The sequence below is a fragment of the Sipha flava genome, unplaced genomic scaffold (genome assembly GCF_003268045.1).
Source record: "Sipha flava isolate LNK unplaced genomic scaffold, YSA_version1 73_pilon_pilon, whole genome shotgun sequence".
Classification (NCBI taxonomy): domain Eukaryota; kingdom Metazoa; phylum Arthropoda; class Insecta; order Hemiptera; family Aphididae; genus Sipha; species Sipha flava.
The window spans coordinates 323383-345088 of record NW_020273613.1 but is presented as its reverse complement, the minus strand read 5'-3'; the positions used below and the strand labels follow the sequence as shown (position 1 = coordinate 345088).

Here is a 21706-nt window from a genome sequence, read left to right as displayed (position 1 = left end):
TAATAGGATGTACCTAAATACTCGATGGATTGTTAACTTTAAATCGTAATAATCGTAAATAATTTAATATATTACAATCACTTCCATGTACAAACATTTCATTATTTAAAATTAATAAATTTACATGGAATACCCTGTATGTTGACCTACTTATAAAATGTTTACTTCTTTTAAATTATTATTATATTCGTTAATATTGGGAAATCATTAATTATGCATATTTAAATTAGATAATTCATTAATTTAATAATTTAATAGGTGTGACTTATATATTAACAAGAATCATTAATGTATTTTTCTTTATCTGAAATATCTATATTCTATGAACATTTAATCGCATATACTTACGTTTCTTAAATTTCTTAACCTACTTATTTAATTTTTAATTTAAATATAATACCTAAGATGTAAAAATAAATTTGTTAGTATCTACATTCGAAATTAAACCATTTAAATGATTGGTGTATAAATCTATATTTTTTTCTATGACCTTATGAATCTAAGGTCTAAGGTTCTAAGATTTAGTTAAAAATTATTTAAATAATTCATACTAGTTATGATCAAATAATAAAATCTAACAATACACTCATTATAATCTTATGATTGCTTATTCGTATTTCAGGTGTAGTGGTTAGTTAACTAGTTTTTACTTCTCATAAATAATATCGTAATCAAATATAATATAAAAAGTAGCAACTAATTGTAACTATACAAATATTATTGTTAATTTATGAACAAAAAAAAAAAAAAAATCATTTATAAACAACATTAATTACTAATTATTAACACTCAGGTTCGACCATTGCAGCTGTTTACAATCGTGTCCTACCCAATTACCCTAATGAACATTTTACATATAATTAGAACTGCAAAAATAAAACAACGAATCAACAACAAATAGTTCAAGTTATAATATTTATTTATAAGTCTTATAAATTATTTTTATAAAAAAAATGAATACACTAAAATTTTAAATAATGTATTTTAAATTTTAAATATTAATTTATATTGTTATATATATATATTATATATATATATATACGTATTATAAGTATGAAATAAGAAAATTAAATCAAGTATCTATTTAGATATTTTAAATACTGATCACTATATACACTCGATTTTAGGATAATAATATTATAATGAACCCTGAGTACTTAGTCCCTGGCATTCTATTATTTCGAACTTGTCGCTTGTGTATGATAATAATTTTTTAAATTAATAATACTGTATTGTGTAGTGAATAACGAACTCGTTTGAATACAACGATTAATGCATGATTAAACGTATCCGTGAAAAGTAATAACACTATATCCATATATGCTATAAACATAAACTGAAAATAATAAATAACATGTTAAAAGTATTTTTGCATTATAAGTACTGAAAGGTGTATTTAATAGTTTGTATAACTTTTAAACACTATAATTGTCCAAAAATGCTGATATAATTAATTTTGATAATAAAATAATAGGTTCTCATTATATTTTATAACCATCTATATTTTGTATACATTTATTTATTAAAATACAAATTATAATATAAATTTATTTCAACATAGCAAAAATATTTTTTGAATTATAAAAATATAAGTAGAAAATAAATATTTAACTATGATTTAGCAATATATTATAACTTACTATATTTAAAATTTTTAAAGTTTCTTTTGATATTTTGTTGTGCTTTTAATATCTACTTGTTCCGTACACATATTTTACAACTGTCGTATGCAGTCTATTGGCCATCATCGCATGTGAACATTTCTGTAACACAAATCATATAAGTATTATAAATAGAGGCCTACTTAAAATTAAATTAATATGATTAAAACAGATATTAATACTAATGAAAATATAAACAATCTTTCTATGTACGATGAATTTTTTTAATTGAACCAATCTAATAAATTTTAGTGACTTTTTAAGATCAATAATTAATTAATTTATTGTGGAATAATGTTATAGCGATGAAAAATATAAAAATATTCTTCAAAGCCATAGTAAATTTTAATCGATGATTAACAGTTTTCGTTGATTCTAATCACAAAATAATTACTATAATAATCTTTCAGTGGATCACTATATAAATCACTATATAATTAAAAATGAAAACTTTCAATATTATTTTAATTAATCATTTGCAAATTAAAACTATCTATTTTTCTAATCCCGGCTTAATGAGTGGGAGAGGGAAGGAATTGGCCTTAAACTTTAGGACTTAAAATTTTTTCGAAAGGCTTATTATTTAACAACTCGTTTTCTCCATAGGCGGATTTCCCATTAGAGATTGTAGACATTTGCCTAGGGCGGCAAAATTTGGGGACGGCTAATTCTGTAATGTTTTATTCGAAAACATCAAACGTATGCCAAAAAAATTGGAAAATTATTTACTTTATATTTACGAAAAATAATTAGATAATAATGGGTGCATTTTGTTAATATGTTATCATCAGAATTTCGGGAAAAAATAAATACCCCCACTGCCACACTATATTACTAATTCGACTATATATTAATAATCCTATACTGTTATTAATAAAATCTGTTTTTATTAAAATTTGGGGAACATCTATTGACATTTTTTCAAAGTAGACTAATTAATAAAAGCGATAAAAATAGTTTAAAAATTCAAACGAATGTAGATACATACGTTTGTATATTTAATATTTAGATTAGGTGTTTCGGAAGGGGTAATATAACTTCTTCGCCTATATAGGGGTGGCAAATTGTTGGTGCCTATAGCCGTAAAAAAGATAAATCCGCCTCTGGTTGTCTCCATAACAATAATAATAAGAAAATATACTGTCAAATTATTATTTTTTAGAAACCAAATGATTATGTATGTGTATGCTATAAAATAATATTCTAATTTACTCATGAAAAATCAAATAGCAAAGAAGTTTTATAAAACTTAAATTATCAGGACAATTAATAATTCGATAACATTATATTAATTAATTAAATCAATAAAATCACCGTTAATTTGTATACCGATGTTATAGTTTGTCAATATGAAAAGGTTGCGTCATGACGTCATAAGCTAATTTTCATAAGACTGAAAGTGCATTATTATTTAATACTTCAGACACATTTTTATGAAGTGATTATTTTTTTCCCCTTGAGGTTGTAATTATTTGTTTTTTTTTTTTTTTTAATTGAAACTAACAATATTAATATATTGATAATATTTGTTCAGAAAAACAAAATATACTTATGATAATTTTAATATGTGGTATACCAAATTTACGCATTATTATTTATTACATCTTAATGTAAATTATGATAAAGTAATTAATTAAAAAAAAAAGTGGAACCGTTTTAATCTATATATTTAACGAACTTGTCAGTTTTTTCAATTAAAAATCTGTTTTTACGAGACGAAATGTATGTATATATATATATATATATATATACAAATAATAATAAGTAATATGTCTAATAACGTAAAATAATAGTGTGTATATCCTTCAAATATCTATAGATATACTTACCTATCTAGCATCTTATGCATTGCCGGTGAACTTCCTTTTCAAATCGTTCATAATATTAATACCTTAAATTTATCAAATCATATTACATCCTCTAACTTCCTCTCAAACTTTTAACATAATCAAACAAATACACCTAGGTACTACATCCTACGAAAATCACTCCAAGATAAAAGAAAGTATTGGTCTGAAAATAGACCCTATCAAAAAAATTCCATTTCCATCTTTTTTTCCTTGGAATTTGTTTCCAAAAATTAATGCATAGCTCCTTAAACACAGCAAAAAAAAATCTGTTGCCAACATCATCATCATATTTCCATGAGATAGTAGAACAATATTTCAAAGATTACACATTGATTTACACCAGTGTTTCTCAACGAAGGTCATATCGCCCCCCGGTGGGCGGTGAAGGGGTACCGAGGGGCTGTGAGCTTCTTTTGGGCGATAAGGGAGCGCTGAACTTTTTTTCCGTTCAATGCAACACATCAAGATTTATCTGTAATTGTTTCCCGTTTATCGATTTCTAAGTTTATGAAATATAAACTACATATACCAGAGGTAGTGCGTTATTATCTAATAACGAAAAAAAGAAATCGACTTGACATCGTCAAAAGAGGAGACTTATGCCTTCATCTCACATACTTTAAACCAAACGTAAAAAAATTGGCTCTGAATCACCAAGCACTACCATTTCACTGATCAATACATTTTAAAAGATTTAAATTATATTTTAACATACATTTTACATTTTATTTTTATTATATTTACATTTATATACTTATACATATATATACATAACCAACAACCTTCATTTACACAGCGGAAATAAACATAATACACATGGCAACACATTACTCAGTTATATATAACAATAATCCTACATTATAAATTAACGACTGTCTCAGTGTTTTAATCTCTTTTCACGTCCAATATCCGAAAAACAAACCACTGCAGCATATACAAAAAATTGTGTTTTCATCAAAAAATAAAATAAAATAAATGTGGTTCTCATCTCATTTAGGAATCCCAGTCAAATTCAGACGAGACGCAATGGTGAATGAAGCGTCTTTAGTCTTAACTACAAACAATATGAACAGTGTAAGTAAATTATCAACCATTGACTCAATAAATCAAGCTAATAATAAAAACATGGCAAAACCAATGGGACTCCATCATACACGATAAAAATTTAAAGAACATGAAAAAAGTCAATATCCAAATGGACACACTCAAATAAGAGTGGCTCCAAAACCTTGGTTAGAAGGGGGGGGGGAATTTATAATTTTACAAAATTTTATAACAAAAAGAAAACAACATTTTTTACAACACAAATTCAACGTCTATTTTTAAAATTGGCAAAAATATCAATAATATGATCTATTTGATGTAGAATATCTACTTTATGATATACATTAATTAGAAATGATGCTGATATTCTATCTTCAGTCATCATTGAACGAAACCAGATTTTTAGTCTCCGAAATGTGAAGAAACTCCTTTCAACCGTCATACCTCTATGGCTCTATCTACATACTTGTGCGTGTCGTATGATAGTACATATTATAATATGCATTTTTTGTTAATCATATACATTTTTTTATAAATACGGTACGGGCTTAGGAGGGGGCCGCGAACCCTAGGGCCCCTTCTGGAGCCACCCCTGCACCCAGACAACTAAAACAAGAGAAAAAAAAATAGTTATAAACAGAGCTAAAATAGACCACTCTCATCTCACGCACTTGTATCTTACCACAAGCAAGGGCGTATTTGAGTTGAAGCCATGGGGGTGGGGCAAAAGTAATTTTTCTTCTATACAAACTTAAAAATAATTTACAGTTCATTATCTACTGTTCATGTTCCCGTTGCTCATTCGAGTAAATAAATAAAAACACAATTACCAAATTCAATTAAATATTTATTTAATAAATACTGTAAATACTGTATATTTAAAACCTACTGCTTATAAAATAAGTATTAATAATAATAACACAAATAGTTTCTATATAAAAATTGTACTTTCAGTCTGAATCCTGTAACAAATAATCATAGTAGTAAAAGTACCTACCTATTAATTTTTTTTTAAAACATTAAAAAACAATTAAGATAGGTAACTTAATTTAACAAATATCTAAGTAGAAAACATAAGGTTGGTAAGTAGTCAAATAACAAATTCCAATACAGTAATATCTTATGAATAATAATTTATATTTATTAAAATACCTACTATATTATCTAATTTATTATCATATCATAGTGATAGACTAATAATTTATATTCTTAATTATTTATATATTACATTATTTAAATAAATCAATGTTTAGTATTAAAAAAAATACGAGCCATGGGGAGAGCGAATGCCCTTTCGCCCCCCTCAAATAAGCCACCAAGGAACCCAAACCTGCGTGTGATGGGTGTTCTCACTGGGGGGGAGGTATGAGGGATGAATCCTCTCATGGCCTTTTTTTCCCGGTAAGATGGATTTTCATAATTAACTGAAAAGTGATATTGAATATTTTAATGAAAATTAAATAAATATATATTTGTTTGACTCGATAGCATTTTCCATGCGAATATATAATTAGTACACAAGTAACAGATTACAGACCATGGTTACAGGTTAATGCATAATATCTGTAATCTCTTATTAAACTGTTGTAAAATGTATACAATAAATTAGTATCACAATAACATTGATTATACAAGTGATAACAAATTTGTGTTTATTATTTTTTTTAACGATTGGTATATTGTTAGTGCCGCAAAAACCGGGTGTACAGAGTTTGTCGCGAACACGGGCCCCAAGTCTTACATACATTTGGGAGGTCTTCTAGTCCCAGCCTAAAATAAACTACACTTTACATACACACAATTATTTAATAATATTATATTATTATTTTATAATAAAAAGAAACTTTATTTAAAATGCAAGTAAGGATGATATAATATTTTAGAGTAATATAATATTTATTTAACAATGAGTCCATTGAGTATTTGAGTAGGCATACAACATACCTATCTAAACTAGGTACTTAAATTAATTTACTACATAAATATGTAGTGAAATATAACATACAACATTTGTAGGTATTTAATTTGATATATATACATATATTATACACTAACTGATGTGAAATGTGTTTTAAAACCTAAAAAAAATTGATACTTATAAATAAGACGTACAACAAAAATAAATTCTAGGAAGGGGCCTTATATAATTACCGCACACGGGCCTCCTATTTTGTTGTTACGGCACTGTATAGTATATTGACGAGGTACGTTCGACGACTGAATTGTATTTTTATTTTTGATCAAAATGAAACGAAGTAATTGAAGGATACTACCTTTTTTTCAAAAATTAGAAATTCAATATTATAAATTTATATTTTTTAAAATTTAATGTTATTCATAGAATCGTCTTAACAGCTTAACATTGTTAGCTGTCCATAGAGAAATCGCAATTGATGCCAAGGAATTTCTTGATATGATGGCTCAAAAATCAAGAAAACTCAATATTATTTTGTAAATTTAATATTTTAACTAACAAATAATGTTTTTTAATTTTCATTTAATGTATGTTGTTTTTATATAAAAAAGGGGGTGTGGGGGCTTTGCCCTCCCCCCTATTAAAAAATCCTGAGAACGCCTCTGGTGTGACATATGCAAAGTTTCTGTCATAGTTCACACATTATCGTCGACTGTTCAAAATACTCGACATGGGCAATGTCAATATCGACAGAATTAATTTAGACAAAAACTTGAAAACTACCCATATATTATTATTCATTTTATGTAACGAACATTAGAATTGTATGCATTTTCTCACATGATGTAACCCCTTTCACAAAATATACCTACTAAACTATTTCAAGTATCGAGTACTATCAGGGCTAGCTCAAGCAAAAATAGTGCACTAGGCAAAATCAAATTATGTTACTTCTAAAAAAAAATTGAGCTTTAACTTTAACGTCGTCCCTCCCGCTATTTCTATGTATCATACCTACCTATGTGAAAATTTTAGTATTTAGATTTTAGGAATTCATATGATCAAATATTAATTGCTTTTTAAAATATTTTTCACTTTTAACCTTACAAAAAATTAAACCTTTGTCATAAATTTAAAAAATTAAACAAATTATTATTATAATAATATTGATAAAATAAAATAAAACAAGCTTAATTTTATTTAAAATTTAACTTTCTTGCTTTTAGTGAAACAATAATTTTTTTTAATATTTTAAGTTTTTTGAAACTCTTCTCGACTATTACAGCAGTTACAAGTTAATTCAATTTAGTTCTTAATACCACATAAGTATTGGGGTATAGTTCTATCAACTTGTTTCTATATAAGAACTGATTTCGGATAAAATTTTGAAATACCACCCCTACTACAGTGCCGCTTTAGGCAGGTGCTTGCTCGCTAAACCTTTAATACTCTGAGTATTAATTGTTAAGTTGAAAGAGCCTTAACTAGTTTAAGTTAAAAATAAGTATAGAATCACCAGCGTCTAGCATTACATATGAAAAGTTAACGGCATCCGAAAATAATATAATACTGATTATTTAATATATGTACTCATTACTATTGTGATAAAATGTTAAGAAAATTTTAAATGAAAAAGCGAGAAAAAAGTGTAATTTGCTTATATATTGTATTTTTTTCCCAAAGTAAGTACTACATTAGTAGGAAGGCAGTAATAAATAAATGATTTGTAGCCATTTAGTATCACTATATGACATCATATAATAATAGGGTTGTCGTACGTCCCGGAAAACCGGGATTGTCACTGGTTTTGGACTTCGTGTCCCGAAAAATGTTTTCGGGACGTCCATATATCCCGGCTTAGACGTCTTGAAGAAATGTAGTATTGTTTAATTTTTAATTTCGACCAGTTTATCTCAAAGTATATTTTTAATCGTAATCGATTAACAATATATAATAAAAAAATAATATGTAATTTACACATGTAATATATTTTATTTTACAAAAAGATTTTTAAATATTATATTGGCGGCTATTAATGGTCTTCTTCAGTGACGTATACATAACTTTTGTATGGGGGGGGGCGGGGGTGATTTGCAAACAAATCATAATTTTTATTTTATTGTTATTTTTTTTTTTTACTTTTCTAACGCCCTCACACTAAGAACATTATTTTATAACATTTAAAAAAATGCCTAGGGGAACTGACCCCACATACCCACCTTGTATACACCACTGGTCCTCTCAGTATATTAAAAATTATATAAAAAGTTTATTACTCAATAATTTGTTTGTTTTATCCCGGTTTCGCCTTATAAATTTATGGCAACCCTATATTATAATTATGTAAAAATTAAAAGTTTATTTTGTTATGGAGCGCATAAGTGATAAAGTTGGGCACCATTGGTCTCTCAATGTTTTAATACGTGTTTATATGAAATAGTAGGTAGACATTATTATAATTGTATAATTATAATAATAGTATTATAATATTGTTATAGGATAGACGGCCAATGTTGGAGCCATAAGACTTGTGAGCTGTATGTATACACTATGTAGTCGAGTGAGAACATGAAAGTGCGTAATTTATTTGACCGGTTATATGTATTAATACAATTTTTATCAAACAACAACCTTCCCCCTCTCAATAAATTCGGCTAGGTTTACAAAATGTGGTAGGGAATACATTGGACAATTTATCAGGTCCGTTTCACACCAACTTGTTAATGATATATGTATACACTATAATTCATATTGCTAATGTGAAAGTAATTGTCAATAGTTTATCAACATATACATATATGTACACATTAAGATTGGTGATTATGTGCTTATTGATTTGTTGTATTTTTAAATCATCGAATAATTTAATTTCGAACACTCAATACAACTACAGTATAGGCTTCATAAAAACCGTTTGAAAATTGTAAATGTAATACATTTTCAGTATGATCATAACATAATTTACATTGGAAGTGATTTAAGATTTTGAAAATGACTCGGGTCTGTTTGAAACTATTATAATTCATAGGCTGACATATGCAATAAATGTATTTATTTTTAACAGTAGGTATCGAATTTCTGCAATATTGAGAACAGTTTGAGTTTCATTCTTAAATTATAGTAAGATCATATATAGACCTAAGGGAACTTTTAAATTTATTAATACAGTTATTTTGATTATTAATAAAATAATATAAAATCAATTATTTATTTAAATCTGTTACAATAATAAGTAATTGAAGAGTGAATATGATGTACCATAGACATTTTTTTTTCGAGCAACAACTGTATTTTGTTATCATTTCAAATTTAAAATAGTCAATAAAATGATTGATTCATAGAATTAATAATAAAAACTATAAATCAACGGAATAGGTTTAGGGTAAACTACGCTCGCAATTATTGTTATTATTTACAATTACAATTACAGTTACAATTAATATTATTAATGCTCGTTGATAGTTCTAGACCTAATTCGTAATTTACGAATCGCAAATGTTAGGATAGTGTACATATAATAATGAACTAATGAATAGTGGCAGTGGTGCAACCAGGGGGATCCCCGGGTCCGTATCCCCCCATTGAAACGTGTCGTATCTTTCTAAAATGATAATGTTTGGCAAAATTGAATAATTGATTCGAAGATTAATTTAAGAAATTTCACATTAGAAAGACTCAATGGATCAGCTACTCTCAGTGTTTACTACGAAGTTAGTGTAACACCTGAAAATATAACATTTAAGCTGTACAAAACATTGCTTAGATTTCAATCTATAATCTTGTACATACATTTTACCTTTTTTTTTTTTACATAATACATTTAATTATCATTCAATTTTACATTATAATTACAATATTTACAATAACCAAACTATTAAATAATAATTAAATTTGCTACAAACTTTAAAATAATAAAATTTTTGAACCCCTCCACCCTTAAAAAAATCCTGTTATGCCAATGAATAGTGGGTTCAAGTAAGAAGTTTATTCCTAAAATGTGAAAACAATTTTTGGCAAAATCACACTTACCACATCATCTGAACCTTGCAGACTATTTAGATAGTAATGAGTAACGAATAATAAAATTTAATATTTTAATACTAACTAAAATAAAATTAATTAAATATTTGCAATATAATATTTTCATTATGCGTCAACACTACTATATTATAATGCGCTTCTATTATGTTTACAATTGGAACACATTTCTATGTACAATGTATGATCTCTCATATTGCTGCAGTAGGAATGCAACCTAAAACCATGAATATGTGAAATTGGGAAGCAATTTATGAATATAATAATAATTAATAACCAACGGCCAATTTTAATAGTGCATATGTGTATTTCACCACTTTTAGCAACCACTGAAAAAATAACAAAAATACTCATGTTTTCTTTAAATTAATATTTTATTATATAAATATCATCAGACTTATTTGTAAGCAATATAAAATAAATTATGTAAGTCCATATTTAATGATTAATTTTTACAAAAACATGCTTTAAAATCCAATATATTATTAATTAAATTCATAGATGTAAGATATTACCTAACATATTACAATATATATAAATTGCATCACCTTAATAAATGTAAAGTGTATGATATAAAATTATAGTATTTGCTGCATAAGAACAAAAATCATATGTTTCCAACATCAAATAATTTATCTAGAAGCTAAATATAACATAATATGTACAATAATACAATTAATTTAACTTTAATACAAATATAAAACTGAGTAAAATAAAATAACTCTAATAAACAATCAACATAGAAACAAAGAATTATAAATTGTTAATTTCGTCTCAATTTAGTCCGAAGTTCCATCTCTTTGTAATTGATCTTTGCAGTACCTCTTCTGGATCTTGTTGAAGTTGTAGAAGTTGTTGAATTTATAGAATCAGTTGAATCGTTGATGTCTGATGCAATCATTGTTTCATTTGATTTGCGGGTCCGACGCTTTCGAATTGTAATATTTTTTAGTATACTTGTTTCAGGAGATATTAGCTCACTAGGAGGCCTTTCATTTTCTAAAAATGTGTTATTCAGACTAAAATTTGAAGTGTTTGTTGACTTATCAGTATGAACTTCATTTAATGTCAATGTTTTCTTACTATCTGATAAAGGTGTTGCATTTGAAACTAAAGAATTATCACTCTGATGTTCAGTATTATGAATATCAGGATTTTGACTTGATTGATTATACAAATAACTTGGTCCTTCACCTAAATCCTCATTTAGTTGACGATTAGGAGATTTTGAATTTTGAACAGATTTTGAATTTTTTAACATAACTGCAACGTCTTTTAATCTTACATATGGTTCTAAATTAAGATTACACTGTGGTGATACTCTAAACAAAGATTTTCTAGGTCGTTTAGGTGTTTGTTCAGAATTGTAATTTTCAGTCTTAGGACTTTGAATTACAGGACTTTCAACAATAGGAGACATTTCTAATCGTCTAAGTGAAACAGCTGGTTGATTAATAGTCATACCATTTATCATAGGTCGTACAGTTTTTGTTTGTCTTTCTTTTTTTTCAGTAGTTTGAATTTCACTGAGTGTATCAAATTTACGTATTGTATGTATATCTTCCATAATACTTGGAATACATTGTGACAGTGTTACTAATGCAGGTATACACTTTTGTAAATTCTGTTCGATTAATTCATGTTTTTTAGAGATAGCCCGGTGCATTGCAGTTTGTTGAATATTTGCATTTTTGAGAGAATTATTTTCATTTTCTAATGATAATTTAACTAGCAATAAACTGTTTCTAGTTATTGATAATTCTTTGTTTTGAGAAGATAATTCTTCAATACGGTTACGCAGTTTAGCATTGATGGCAATAGAACGATTAAGTTTTTTTACATAATTGTTATTATGAATATAAGAAAGTTTTTGCCGATTTTTATATAATTTTGTTTTAGGAGCCATCGTATAGTATTACTTTAGAGTATAATGTTACAAACGTCTTCTTTAATTCTACCTATAAAATAAATCAAAAAAATATGAGTTATTACAATAATAATACATTAAGAGCTTCAATTAATAGAAAAAAGGTAAAATATAGAGATTGTGTAAGATGTAGGTACAGGTGTAATGTAAATGCATTGTAATACACATAGAGTGTAATGCAGGTGCGGATTTAGGGGGGCTATGGGTGCTCAGGCACCCCCTGTCGTCTTAGCCACCAACAAAAGTAATTTATATTATATTATATTAAGGACATAAACAATCACAAGTTAATCACACATTGGACTGGTCTCATTTGTTATTTTTCAAAATAAAAATAATAATAATATCCGTATTTTTCGTAATCACCATCACATACAACAATAACACAGACAAATGTTTAAAAATAGCTATACAAAAATCGATTCCAAGTGGATTAGATGGATTCTAATCGGCATTAGATTAAAAAAAAAAAAAAGTTAGCATCAATAAATCAAATACAAAATAGTAATTAAAATAAATAGAAAGATGTACATTTTTTTTATTTTTGAGCACCTCCTGTTAAAATTTTCTGGAACTGCGCTCGGTGTAATGTAAATATGTATAATACAAATAATATATAATATTATATAATTAATGAATCATTGATAGGTATCTAATATAATTTTTTTATACAATGGTGTTAAATTTGTAGGTATACAATTTGTTTTCTCTCACTAAGTTATAAAGTAAAAGTATTTTGATTTAAGTTTATTTAAGTAAAAATTATTATGTTTATCATGCAAATATAAAAATCTAGTATATATTTCAAACTTCTATGGTTAATGTCTCTAGACAAGAAAATAAATTATACCATTAATAAATCAGTCAACATATAAATAATTTAATGCTTATTAAATTGTTTTGTTACTTTCAGTACAACGTTTTTTTTTAATAAACTACAATGAACATTTTCCGATACATCTTGTTTCAACAATTTTAAAGTTTAAAATATTAAAATTTAAATTTTATAAATGTTTTGTTAAACTGTAATAGAAATAACTATATGTGCCGGTAATACAGCTTAGACTTCTAGGTCAAGATCATTTCGTTTTATTTAACTTGCTCAATTAAAAACTGAATATGTTTTTAAAACACAAAATAGTTTCACCTGTGAAGGTAGAAATTGGACGTTTCGTGCATACGACTTTTGAGCAAATAAGTTGCCATCAACGTGACAACGTAATGATTTATACTTACGTTAACGAAGATGTTGGAAGCAGATGGAATTCGCAAGGGTTGAACTATGGCAAGCTCATAGGATTAGTCAATGATCGTTTAACCGTTACTGATTCCGTCGTAAGACTGAATACGATAACATTAAACAATATATGTGTTTCGCTGTTACAATAATATGTTTTGTGATTGTGACCGGTTTCGAATTTTCGAGTTAATAATTATTACTTTATAAATGACACAATTTGATAGGTAAGTTCGTAACTCGTAAGCGATTACGGTTGGTGCCTTGGAGATTGGCAGTACTGTAGTGACGGTTGGAAGGAAAAAATGTACTGATAATGTGTGACACACATTGCCAACCCTCTTCAGCGAGTGTGTGGAAGAGCGAAGGGAAAGAGAAACTGACAGCAATAAATAAAAACCTGACTAGCCGACCGTACGTTCCATGAGCGGCCCTTGGTGCGTGTAATCTCGACGTGTTGTCAAATAATTGTCATCGGGCCCGAGACAGACAGCATATCATTATATGATCATTGTAGAACTCGCCTGTCGTCCAATACGTATTTAATAATTTTTCTCGCGTTCTACGGACGCATCGTATAATAGTGTTGTAAAACGATTCAATGACATTCGACGGAACCCCGTCGTCCCCGTCCGTCCGATACGGTCGTCGTTAACGTGCTCTCATTGGAATTTTTTTTTGTCCTGTTTTTATCTTCACTTCGAACTATGCCTCTGCTTGTAGTCACTTGACGTCGCAAATACGCGCGCACCTATTTCATCCCGTACAGAGTGAGTAGTATGTACAATATTATGGCTGCTTGTGACTCGGGCACCGAACCGTACGAAAGCTGGGAAGCTCTGGATGATCCGTCCGTAAGTCGTGATTGATCTTATGTATTTATTTTTTTTTTCTTCCGTTTTCCGCTTTGGTCCCGACGGGAGTTCGTCCTATCCGTCGTCTGGTACGGTAAGTCAGGTGTCTGAGGTTCCCATGTAAATTAAGCCAATCTTTGAGCTTAATTTTTTAAATGTTTGAACCAACTCTTCTGTTTATCTTTTATAGGTTCTCAACACACAGATAAAAAAGATGCAACTGGCTTCTGCTAATAAAAATGAAAAGTGATTATTTTTAAAAATTATTAATATTAGTCTTATTCCTTTATAGATGCTTAACATATTTTTTGTGTATGCATATTTTTAGCAATAGCAATGTTGTAATATTACCACCCGGCTTACAATTGACGTACAGCCACCAACAGATGACAATTCCTCAGCAACCTACTGTTAAAATACTTAAGCGACCACAGAAAAATAATTCTGCTAATGAAAATGCGGACAAACCTAAAGTACAAGTTAAATCACTGGAACAAGTATGATAAATTTAGACCTAATTGTTGTTCATAATCAGTGCATTATTATTTTTGTTTTTAGAGAAAACAAGAGTATGCAGAAGCTAGACTACGAATAATGGGTGAAGAACGCGAAGAAGACCTCAATGCCGACGATGAAGGGTAATTATTATCCAAATATAAATTAATTATATAGTATTTTAAATTAATACACATGATCCATAATAGTTGAGAAATTAGTATAGAGTTATTGAGATTTAATATAATTTATGAAAAATAACTGTAAAAAAAAAAATTAAGTACATATAATTTATACATTTAGTTATGCAATTTATTATTAAAATAATGAATTTTTTGTAAATATAAAAGTAAGTATGATGTAGGTATTATTAATTAATAATAATTTATATATAAATGAACGAGTAGTTTATAATCAAAAATTCTTTCATAAAATTGGTATTTGATATTATTATTTTTCTTTAAAATGTTTAAAGCTTTTATAAAGGTATTTTTCTCATATCATAAAATATTGTCTTCTTTAAGTTCTCCAGTTTTTATTACATTTCTGGAAAAAATGTAAAACAATATATATATATGTATATATTATATTATATTATCAAATGTTTCTCTTTTAAATATTAGTTGAAGTATTATTTTATTCCATGCAATTTTTTATTGTGTTATCTTAAAATTATTTTTATTATTATATTATTATTCTAATAAGTGTCCTTTATTTGGAGTACAAAGTATAAGTGACATTATGCTTATAGAACATGTTAAATTCAAGGAAATCTAATGTTTTACATTTCATTTAAATTAATTTGTTTTTTTAAATAGTATACAAAATAAAAAATTCTTAATATTATTTTAGATCATTTATATAATACGATAATCAGAGAACAGATTTCAAAACATTTAACATCTTTAAGAAAAGTATATTTTAAATTTAACAGTTAAATATTGTATGAGTCTTTAAAATGTATTTTCGTTAAAAAAAATTTGCTTTTACTTGTAAATGTATTTTATAATAATACTAAATAATATTTTTTACATACAATTCTATGTAGTTATAATTTTGGAACTGGGTTCAAAATGAACCAATCTTAACTTTGATAAATGTCATCACTTTTGGCTAAATTTAAAAAAAAAGTATACACATTTTTATATGATAAATATAAGCAATTATATGATTCAATTTATTTTCTCCAAAAAGTAATATTGGCCTCTTTTGACGATAGCTCCCAATTTATAAAAACATGATATATTTCTATTAACATAAATAAAAAAGCTCTTTAGATAAATAAATAAGTACTAAAGTTCTATTTTATTATAATTTAATTCGTTTAATACAGTTAAGTGATTAAAAATCATAAAAAAGTTATTTAATCTTAAATTAGATAATTTTTTTAATTCATTCTTTAATATAAATAATTAGTTTAAAGCAGATGTGGTTAGATTTGAACTTATAGAAAAATGTAAACTCTTTAATCTTTATATTATTCATAAAAAATTATTTAACTTCATTGAGTTAGTTAATTTAAACTTAATAAATATTAGTTATGATACTGATAATTAGTGAAAGTTTATTTATGTTGTTATTTCAGAAAATCTATTTAATTATTTTACAATTTGCAATAAATTTATTTAAATATTTAGGTATTATTTAGCTTTAATTAAGAAATTTATGATATATAATATATTTGTTTTATTATTTCAAATAATAATTTAATAATAAACAATTAGTTAACTATTTAATATTTATAACCATTATTTTATAAAATGCAATTGAAACTTATTTCAAATTTCTTTAGGGCTAGTTCTTCGGGAAGTTCAAAATTTGAAGTACTTCGGCAATCAATAGTTCGTACAGCTGTAGCTGTTGAAGACAATGTAATTCGACAGCCACGTGGGCCTGATAACACCAAAGGTTTTAATCATCGAAGCTAACCCTAACAATTAAGGAAATTAAAAATAAATAATTTTATAAAATTATTTCAAGTTTTTCATAATAAATATATATGTATATTAACTTTAATGTCCAGTTGTAAATATTAAGAACTTGATATTAATTGAACTATACCTCAGTCATCCACAATTTTTTGACGTAAATAAATCATCCATGTTAGATTTATTTAAAAAAAATTTAGTAGGTATTTAATTATTACAAAATCTAGTCAGATGAAATTGCTAATTAATATAAACTATACAAAATATTATCTTTAAATATTCAGTCTGAGGTATTTTTTATAATTGTACATTGAAATGTAAATAAGAAATCCGTGTGCTCAATTGATGCACTCTATTTTGTTGAACAATTTAAATTAAGTATTTTTAATTAAAAACAAACCTACATTATTTGCTACATGATTCAATGGTTTTTTTATTATGGTTAATTCTGTTGTCCTAATTTTATCCAACAAACTACAATATTACAAAGTGTTATGTTGAATGTCTCCGATAATGTTAAGATTTATTTTTCAACTGTAGATGAATCTATAGTTTGAATCTTTATCTCTATTAATAGTTTTTTTTTTTTATCATTGTTAATTTTCGTTTAAGTTTTAATAATTGCAATAATTTTGTTGTAATTTATAGCTTATTGTAAATTAATATTTTGTTTCTTAACTACTGTACATTTGGTGATGGTGTTAAGAAAAGTACATTAGAAACTAGATTTCTTTATATAAACATATATTTTTTAAAATAGATTAAAACCACTGTTTAACATGTATAATTTTTATAAAACCATTAATATTTTGTAACATGGTTAAGAGATTATATTAAATAATTAAATAACTGACATGAGCATATTTTGTGCCTATTTTTATCATTATCCTTTATAAAATTTAACAATAAATAAGCCCTGTAAAATTTGTATGTATTTAGTAAAATTTAAAAACATGATAATTACTATGATACATATTTGATTTTATGTCCTTGGCAAATGATAATCTCTATGTGAATGGTGTACTTGTGCTTGGATTGAGTATACTTTTAGATGGAAATGTAGTTTTGACCGGGCACCATGATTTAGCACAAATCTGATTGGGCACACCCTTTGAATTGCACAAGCACAGATTGCAAAAACCCACAAATACCAATTCTCCGGGCTCGCATTGATCTAAAATTATAATTATTAATATAATTTATATAAAAAATATTTACACGTTATTATTAAGACAATTATATTTCATTGATGTATAATAGTCTATTGAATATAAGGTTTTATTTCTTATCATTAATATCAGTATACTTTGGAGTTATTAATTAATAGTATTTTCCAATTCAATACAAATAAGATTTAGATTTATGACTGACTAGATTTCTGTTAAAACAAACTCAATTTTTTATTCTACTGCTTATCTGTTGTTTCCATAAAGTACAGACGCATATAGGTAAAATATAGGTCTAAACTGTATTTTCTCGAATTTTTATTTAAAAATAGAAATTTATTTATTTTAGTTATACCTATGTATATTATTTCATAGTGCAAATAATTATATTAGGTTTTAAACGGTTTTTCAATGAAGTGTGGAATGTGCATAGAATTGTAGACGTCATTCATATATGAAAAAATTGATTATAAAGTGGGAATCGAGCAATATCTGAATCCTGTGAAATTTTATAAGTATCTACTTTTTCTTTAACACATCGATTATATATACGTATAATATAATTAGAAAACGTTCCGGTTTTTTTTTAAATATCACTATTGAAACGAATTTAAAATTATTTCGGTATCAAAGCAGCGATGTTATAATGTAGTTTAATTAACTTTTAGTACGAAGAATAAAAATAGTGAGCACGAGGTTCAGGGTATAATCGTACCCTGACGACACTATGTACCGCACGCGTTAATAAAAGAAAAGGGTCACAACAATAATAATATAATTTTATCATATGCATTATTGCAGGTTGGGACGTCAAAAGAAAGTACGTACCGTCGGGACTAATGTTTCTCAGACCGTGCACATCGACGACGACAGAAACCATCAGATGGAACGCGACAAAAGCAACTAATAACGAGAACGACGGCGACCTGCTGTTGATTCGCATTTTCACGGCTCGCGAATTAATGTTAATACTATTATTATTATTATTATTGACCATTCATTCATTCATTTTGCATCCGACACAAATACATATATATTGTACATTAATCACAATCCGTACGCGATCTAGACGGATTGTTGTGAGGATGTGTGCGCGTGTCGAGTGTAAAAGTGCGCGCTTGGTATAAATAGCTATATCAGGAGGTAGGTACCTACCTACGAAACGTGTAGGTTTAATATGTTACATTTAATGCATGTGAAATGTGTAATATTGATTCATTCATTTCAATACGGCTATATTATACATCGATAAAGTTATTGAAACATTATACTGTGTGCATACCACGCATATCTACAGACAACAGTACCTACGTATACAATGTATTTTAATACCTATAATTTGTTCGTATTAATATGTTGTAACGCGCGCGCCGACCTTGATTTTTAATCTGTAAATTAACCTTTAGGTAATGGCCGGCCGTTTAAAACTAATAAACGCGGTTCATAATATGAACTCCGCGTAGACACACAGGACAACCGTCATACAGAGTGTCCGGGCAATGTCGTTCTTCTTTCAGCGATAATACATCGGTAATATTATATTTTAGGTACACTTAGCGTCGGTGTTTGCGTACCAGCAAGGTTTGCTGGCATACTGGATTTTATCGGTTTCATACATTCTATAGTACGTGTTTTTTGTCTTAAAATAAATTTCTATTAGGACGCCATCAACTTTTGATTTTTGACTGGTAAATCCTCTCGAGTACCTTTGTATTGTACAACAATGTCTTAATATTGGGCAGGAGAACTGGAGGATCGTGAACATCGATTGAAAATATTGCTTCTTATACTCTAGAATAAATCCTAATTTCCGTTAAATGGATCGCACTGTATAATATAATTTCTCGTACAATAGTCCGTCGGGTGAATTGGGACTTCGTTACCACACCAATCACGGTACTTTGCTGTATTAAACATGATATTATTATAATATTACATCGATCGGTTAGTCGTAACTAATTCTTCGCGTTAGCAGAGAGATCGATTAGACAATTTTCTTTGACAAATTGGATCATTTTTTACGAATCACTTATTTTAAGCTTTTAATTATTTCGGAATTTTTATTAATATTCTCGTAGTATATTTTACCATTCGTTTTCCGATAAAATAGAACTAAAACCAATATAAATTCTGTCCATCCTTAAACCATTATAAGACATTTTTGGTTATGCCACTAACAGATGATTATTCTAATTATACCTACGTTATTCATTTCAAAATATTAATTTGCTACTTATAACAAAAGACAATAATATGGAATTAAGTTTTTAAGGGACTTAGATATTATTTATGATAACTCTCTTTTTACGAACTTTGTGAAGCAGCGGAGTGCGCAGGAATTTGGTACGAGGGGGATGTCATACATAAAAATGTATTATTTTCAATTTTTACTCTTTATTATTACTTACATATTGCTTTAATTGTTTAAATATTCTACTCAAAGAAGAAATTCCTTGGTCAAGAATTGGAAAAAATAATATTAATTATTAAAATGATCTTCACTTGTAGAATTAGAAGAACTTTCTTAGTTAAACTTTCTCCTGCGAACAATTGTTTTGCTCGTAAACTTTGTTTATCGAAAACAATTTATCATTTGAAAAACTAAATATGAAAACGTGGGGACTGTAAATTCAGAGCTAAGCTCGGAACCGGACGAAGGCCCTCCTTGGCCTGCCTTAGGGACAGCCCTGCTTAGTATCGTTTGCATGTACACTATAAAATATAAAATATGTTATGTAGATTTCAGAGCCATTAAAATTGGATGTTGCCAACGTTGAAAACAGTAAAAATTAATTTGAACAATAATTTAACGCACTAGATAAATTTTACACATTTTGATCGATTAGCGATTTTTGTGATAGCAATATATAATTATGTCATTACGATAAAATTGAACGTGCCTTTCAAAATAGCCTTTTAACTTTCAAATACTTTCCAATAGGTAGGTTAAACGTGTTAGAGTCTCACTGTGTGTGAACGCGTCCTGTGTCGTCTGCCTTAATCGCGTGGGCGCGTGTGAACGTAATAATATTTATATCAAATGTCCAATGTGACGACACATATTTGTACATTTTATGTATTTAAAACGATTTAGAACAATTTTATTTTTTTTCTGCGCCGTTGAAGTGGGACCTTATACTAGCGTATACGCTTCACAAATATCCAAAAATTACACGATGACATCATACAATAGTGCGCTTATAATTATTTCGGTTTTGGTATTTCAAGTATTTCAGAAGTGTGACCATTTAATCTTTGCGATTATAAGTATTATAAGCTGGATACTGTATAATTTTTAGGAAATGTTTATTGAAGTACTTATATAATCAATATCCACTTGGTTAAAGTACAAATACGTTATATTAAGTTAAACTGTTGAAATATAAATAAGTTTTATAGTTGATGTATGACAATGAATTAATTAAATTTTATACATTTATCTTAAAATGGATTTCATTCTATATTACTTAATGTTTTTGTCGAATAAATTTCAAAACTACTTTTTTTTTATTGCAAAATAAAAATAAAATATAATTAAATCAGGACGGTTGCGAAAAAAAACCAAATTTAACGAGTCCTGTTAGACTTAAG

The 21706-nt window shown here is 27.2% G+C and overlaps 3 protein-coding genes across 5 annotated transcripts; 1 reads left to right on the top strand and 2 right to left on the bottom strand.

Moving 5' to 3' along the window:
- Positions 1-11202: 11202 nt before the first annotated feature.
- LOC112692419 lies at positions 11203-17978 on the bottom strand. Of its 2 annotated transcripts, none has more exons than XM_025567096.1 (2): positions 17914-17978; positions 11203-12466 (listed from the first exon to the last, which is right to left on the bottom strand). In XM_025567096.1, the coding sequence occupies exon 2, from the start codon at positions 12412-12414 to the stop codon at positions 11272-11274; it is 1143 nt and encodes a 380-aa protein (XP_025422881.1). In that variant the 5' UTR covers positions 12415-12466; positions 17914-17978; the 3' UTR covers positions 11203-11271. The 2 variants fall into 2 exon arrangements, with proteins under 2 accessions (XP_025422881.1, XP_025422880.1); XM_025567095.1 differs by lacking the exon at positions 17914-17978 and adding an exon at positions 13672-13975.
- Positions 14149-17032, top strand: LOC112692421 (SUZ domain-containing protein 1). 2 transcript variants are annotated; one of them, XM_025567098.1, is made up of 5 exons: positions 14149-14442; positions 14717-14772; positions 14855-15023; positions 15085-15164; positions 16814-17032. In XM_025567098.1, the coding sequence occupies exons 2-5, from the start codon at positions 14741-14743 to the stop codon at positions 16947-16949; spliced, it is 417 nt and encodes a 138-aa protein (XP_025422883.1). In that variant the 5' UTR covers positions 14149-14442; positions 14717-14740; the 3' UTR covers positions 16950-17032. The 2 variants fall into 2 exon arrangements, with proteins under 2 accessions (XP_025422883.1, XP_025422882.1); XM_025567097.1 differs by having other exon boundaries at positions 14149-14526.
- On the bottom strand, positions 17909-20169 carry LOC112692423. The gene is made up of 2 exons (XM_025567100.1): positions 18944-20169; positions 17909-18123 (listed from the first exon to the last, which is right to left on the bottom strand). The coding sequence occupies exons 1-2, from the start codon at positions 19110-19112 to the stop codon at positions 17957-17959; spliced, it is 336 nt and encodes a 111-aa protein (XP_025422885.1). The 5' UTR covers positions 19113-20169; the 3' UTR covers positions 17909-17956.
- Between the last annotated feature and the right edge of the window lie 1537 nt (positions 20170-21706).

Excerpts from the sequence above, each read along its gene's own strand:
- LOC112692419 (XM_025567096.1), bottom strand. The coding sequence starts at position 12,414 with ATGGCTCCTAAAACAAAATTATATAAAAATCGGCAAAAACTTTCTTAT.
- LOC112692423 (XM_025567100.1), bottom strand. The coding sequence starts at position 19,112 with ATGGTCAATAATAATAATAATAATAGTATTAACATTAATTCGCGAGCC. Across the intron at positions 18,124-18,943 it reads GAGAAACATTAGTCCCGACG|ATCAATGCGAGCCCGGAGAA; the intron begins GTACGTACTTTC and ends TTATAATTTTAG.
- LOC112692421 (XM_025567097.1), top strand. The coding sequence starts at position 14,452 with ATGTACAATATTATGGCTGCTTGTGACTCGGGCACCGAACCGTACGAA. Across the intron at positions 14,773-14,854 it reads TCTGCTAATAAAAATGAAAA|CAATAGCAATGTTGTAATAT; the intron begins GTGATTATTTTT and ends GCATATTTTTAG. Across the intron at positions 15,024-15,084 it reads AAGTTAAATCACTGGAACAA|AGAAAACAAGAGTATGCAGA; the intron begins GTATGATAAATT and ends TTTTGTTTTTAG.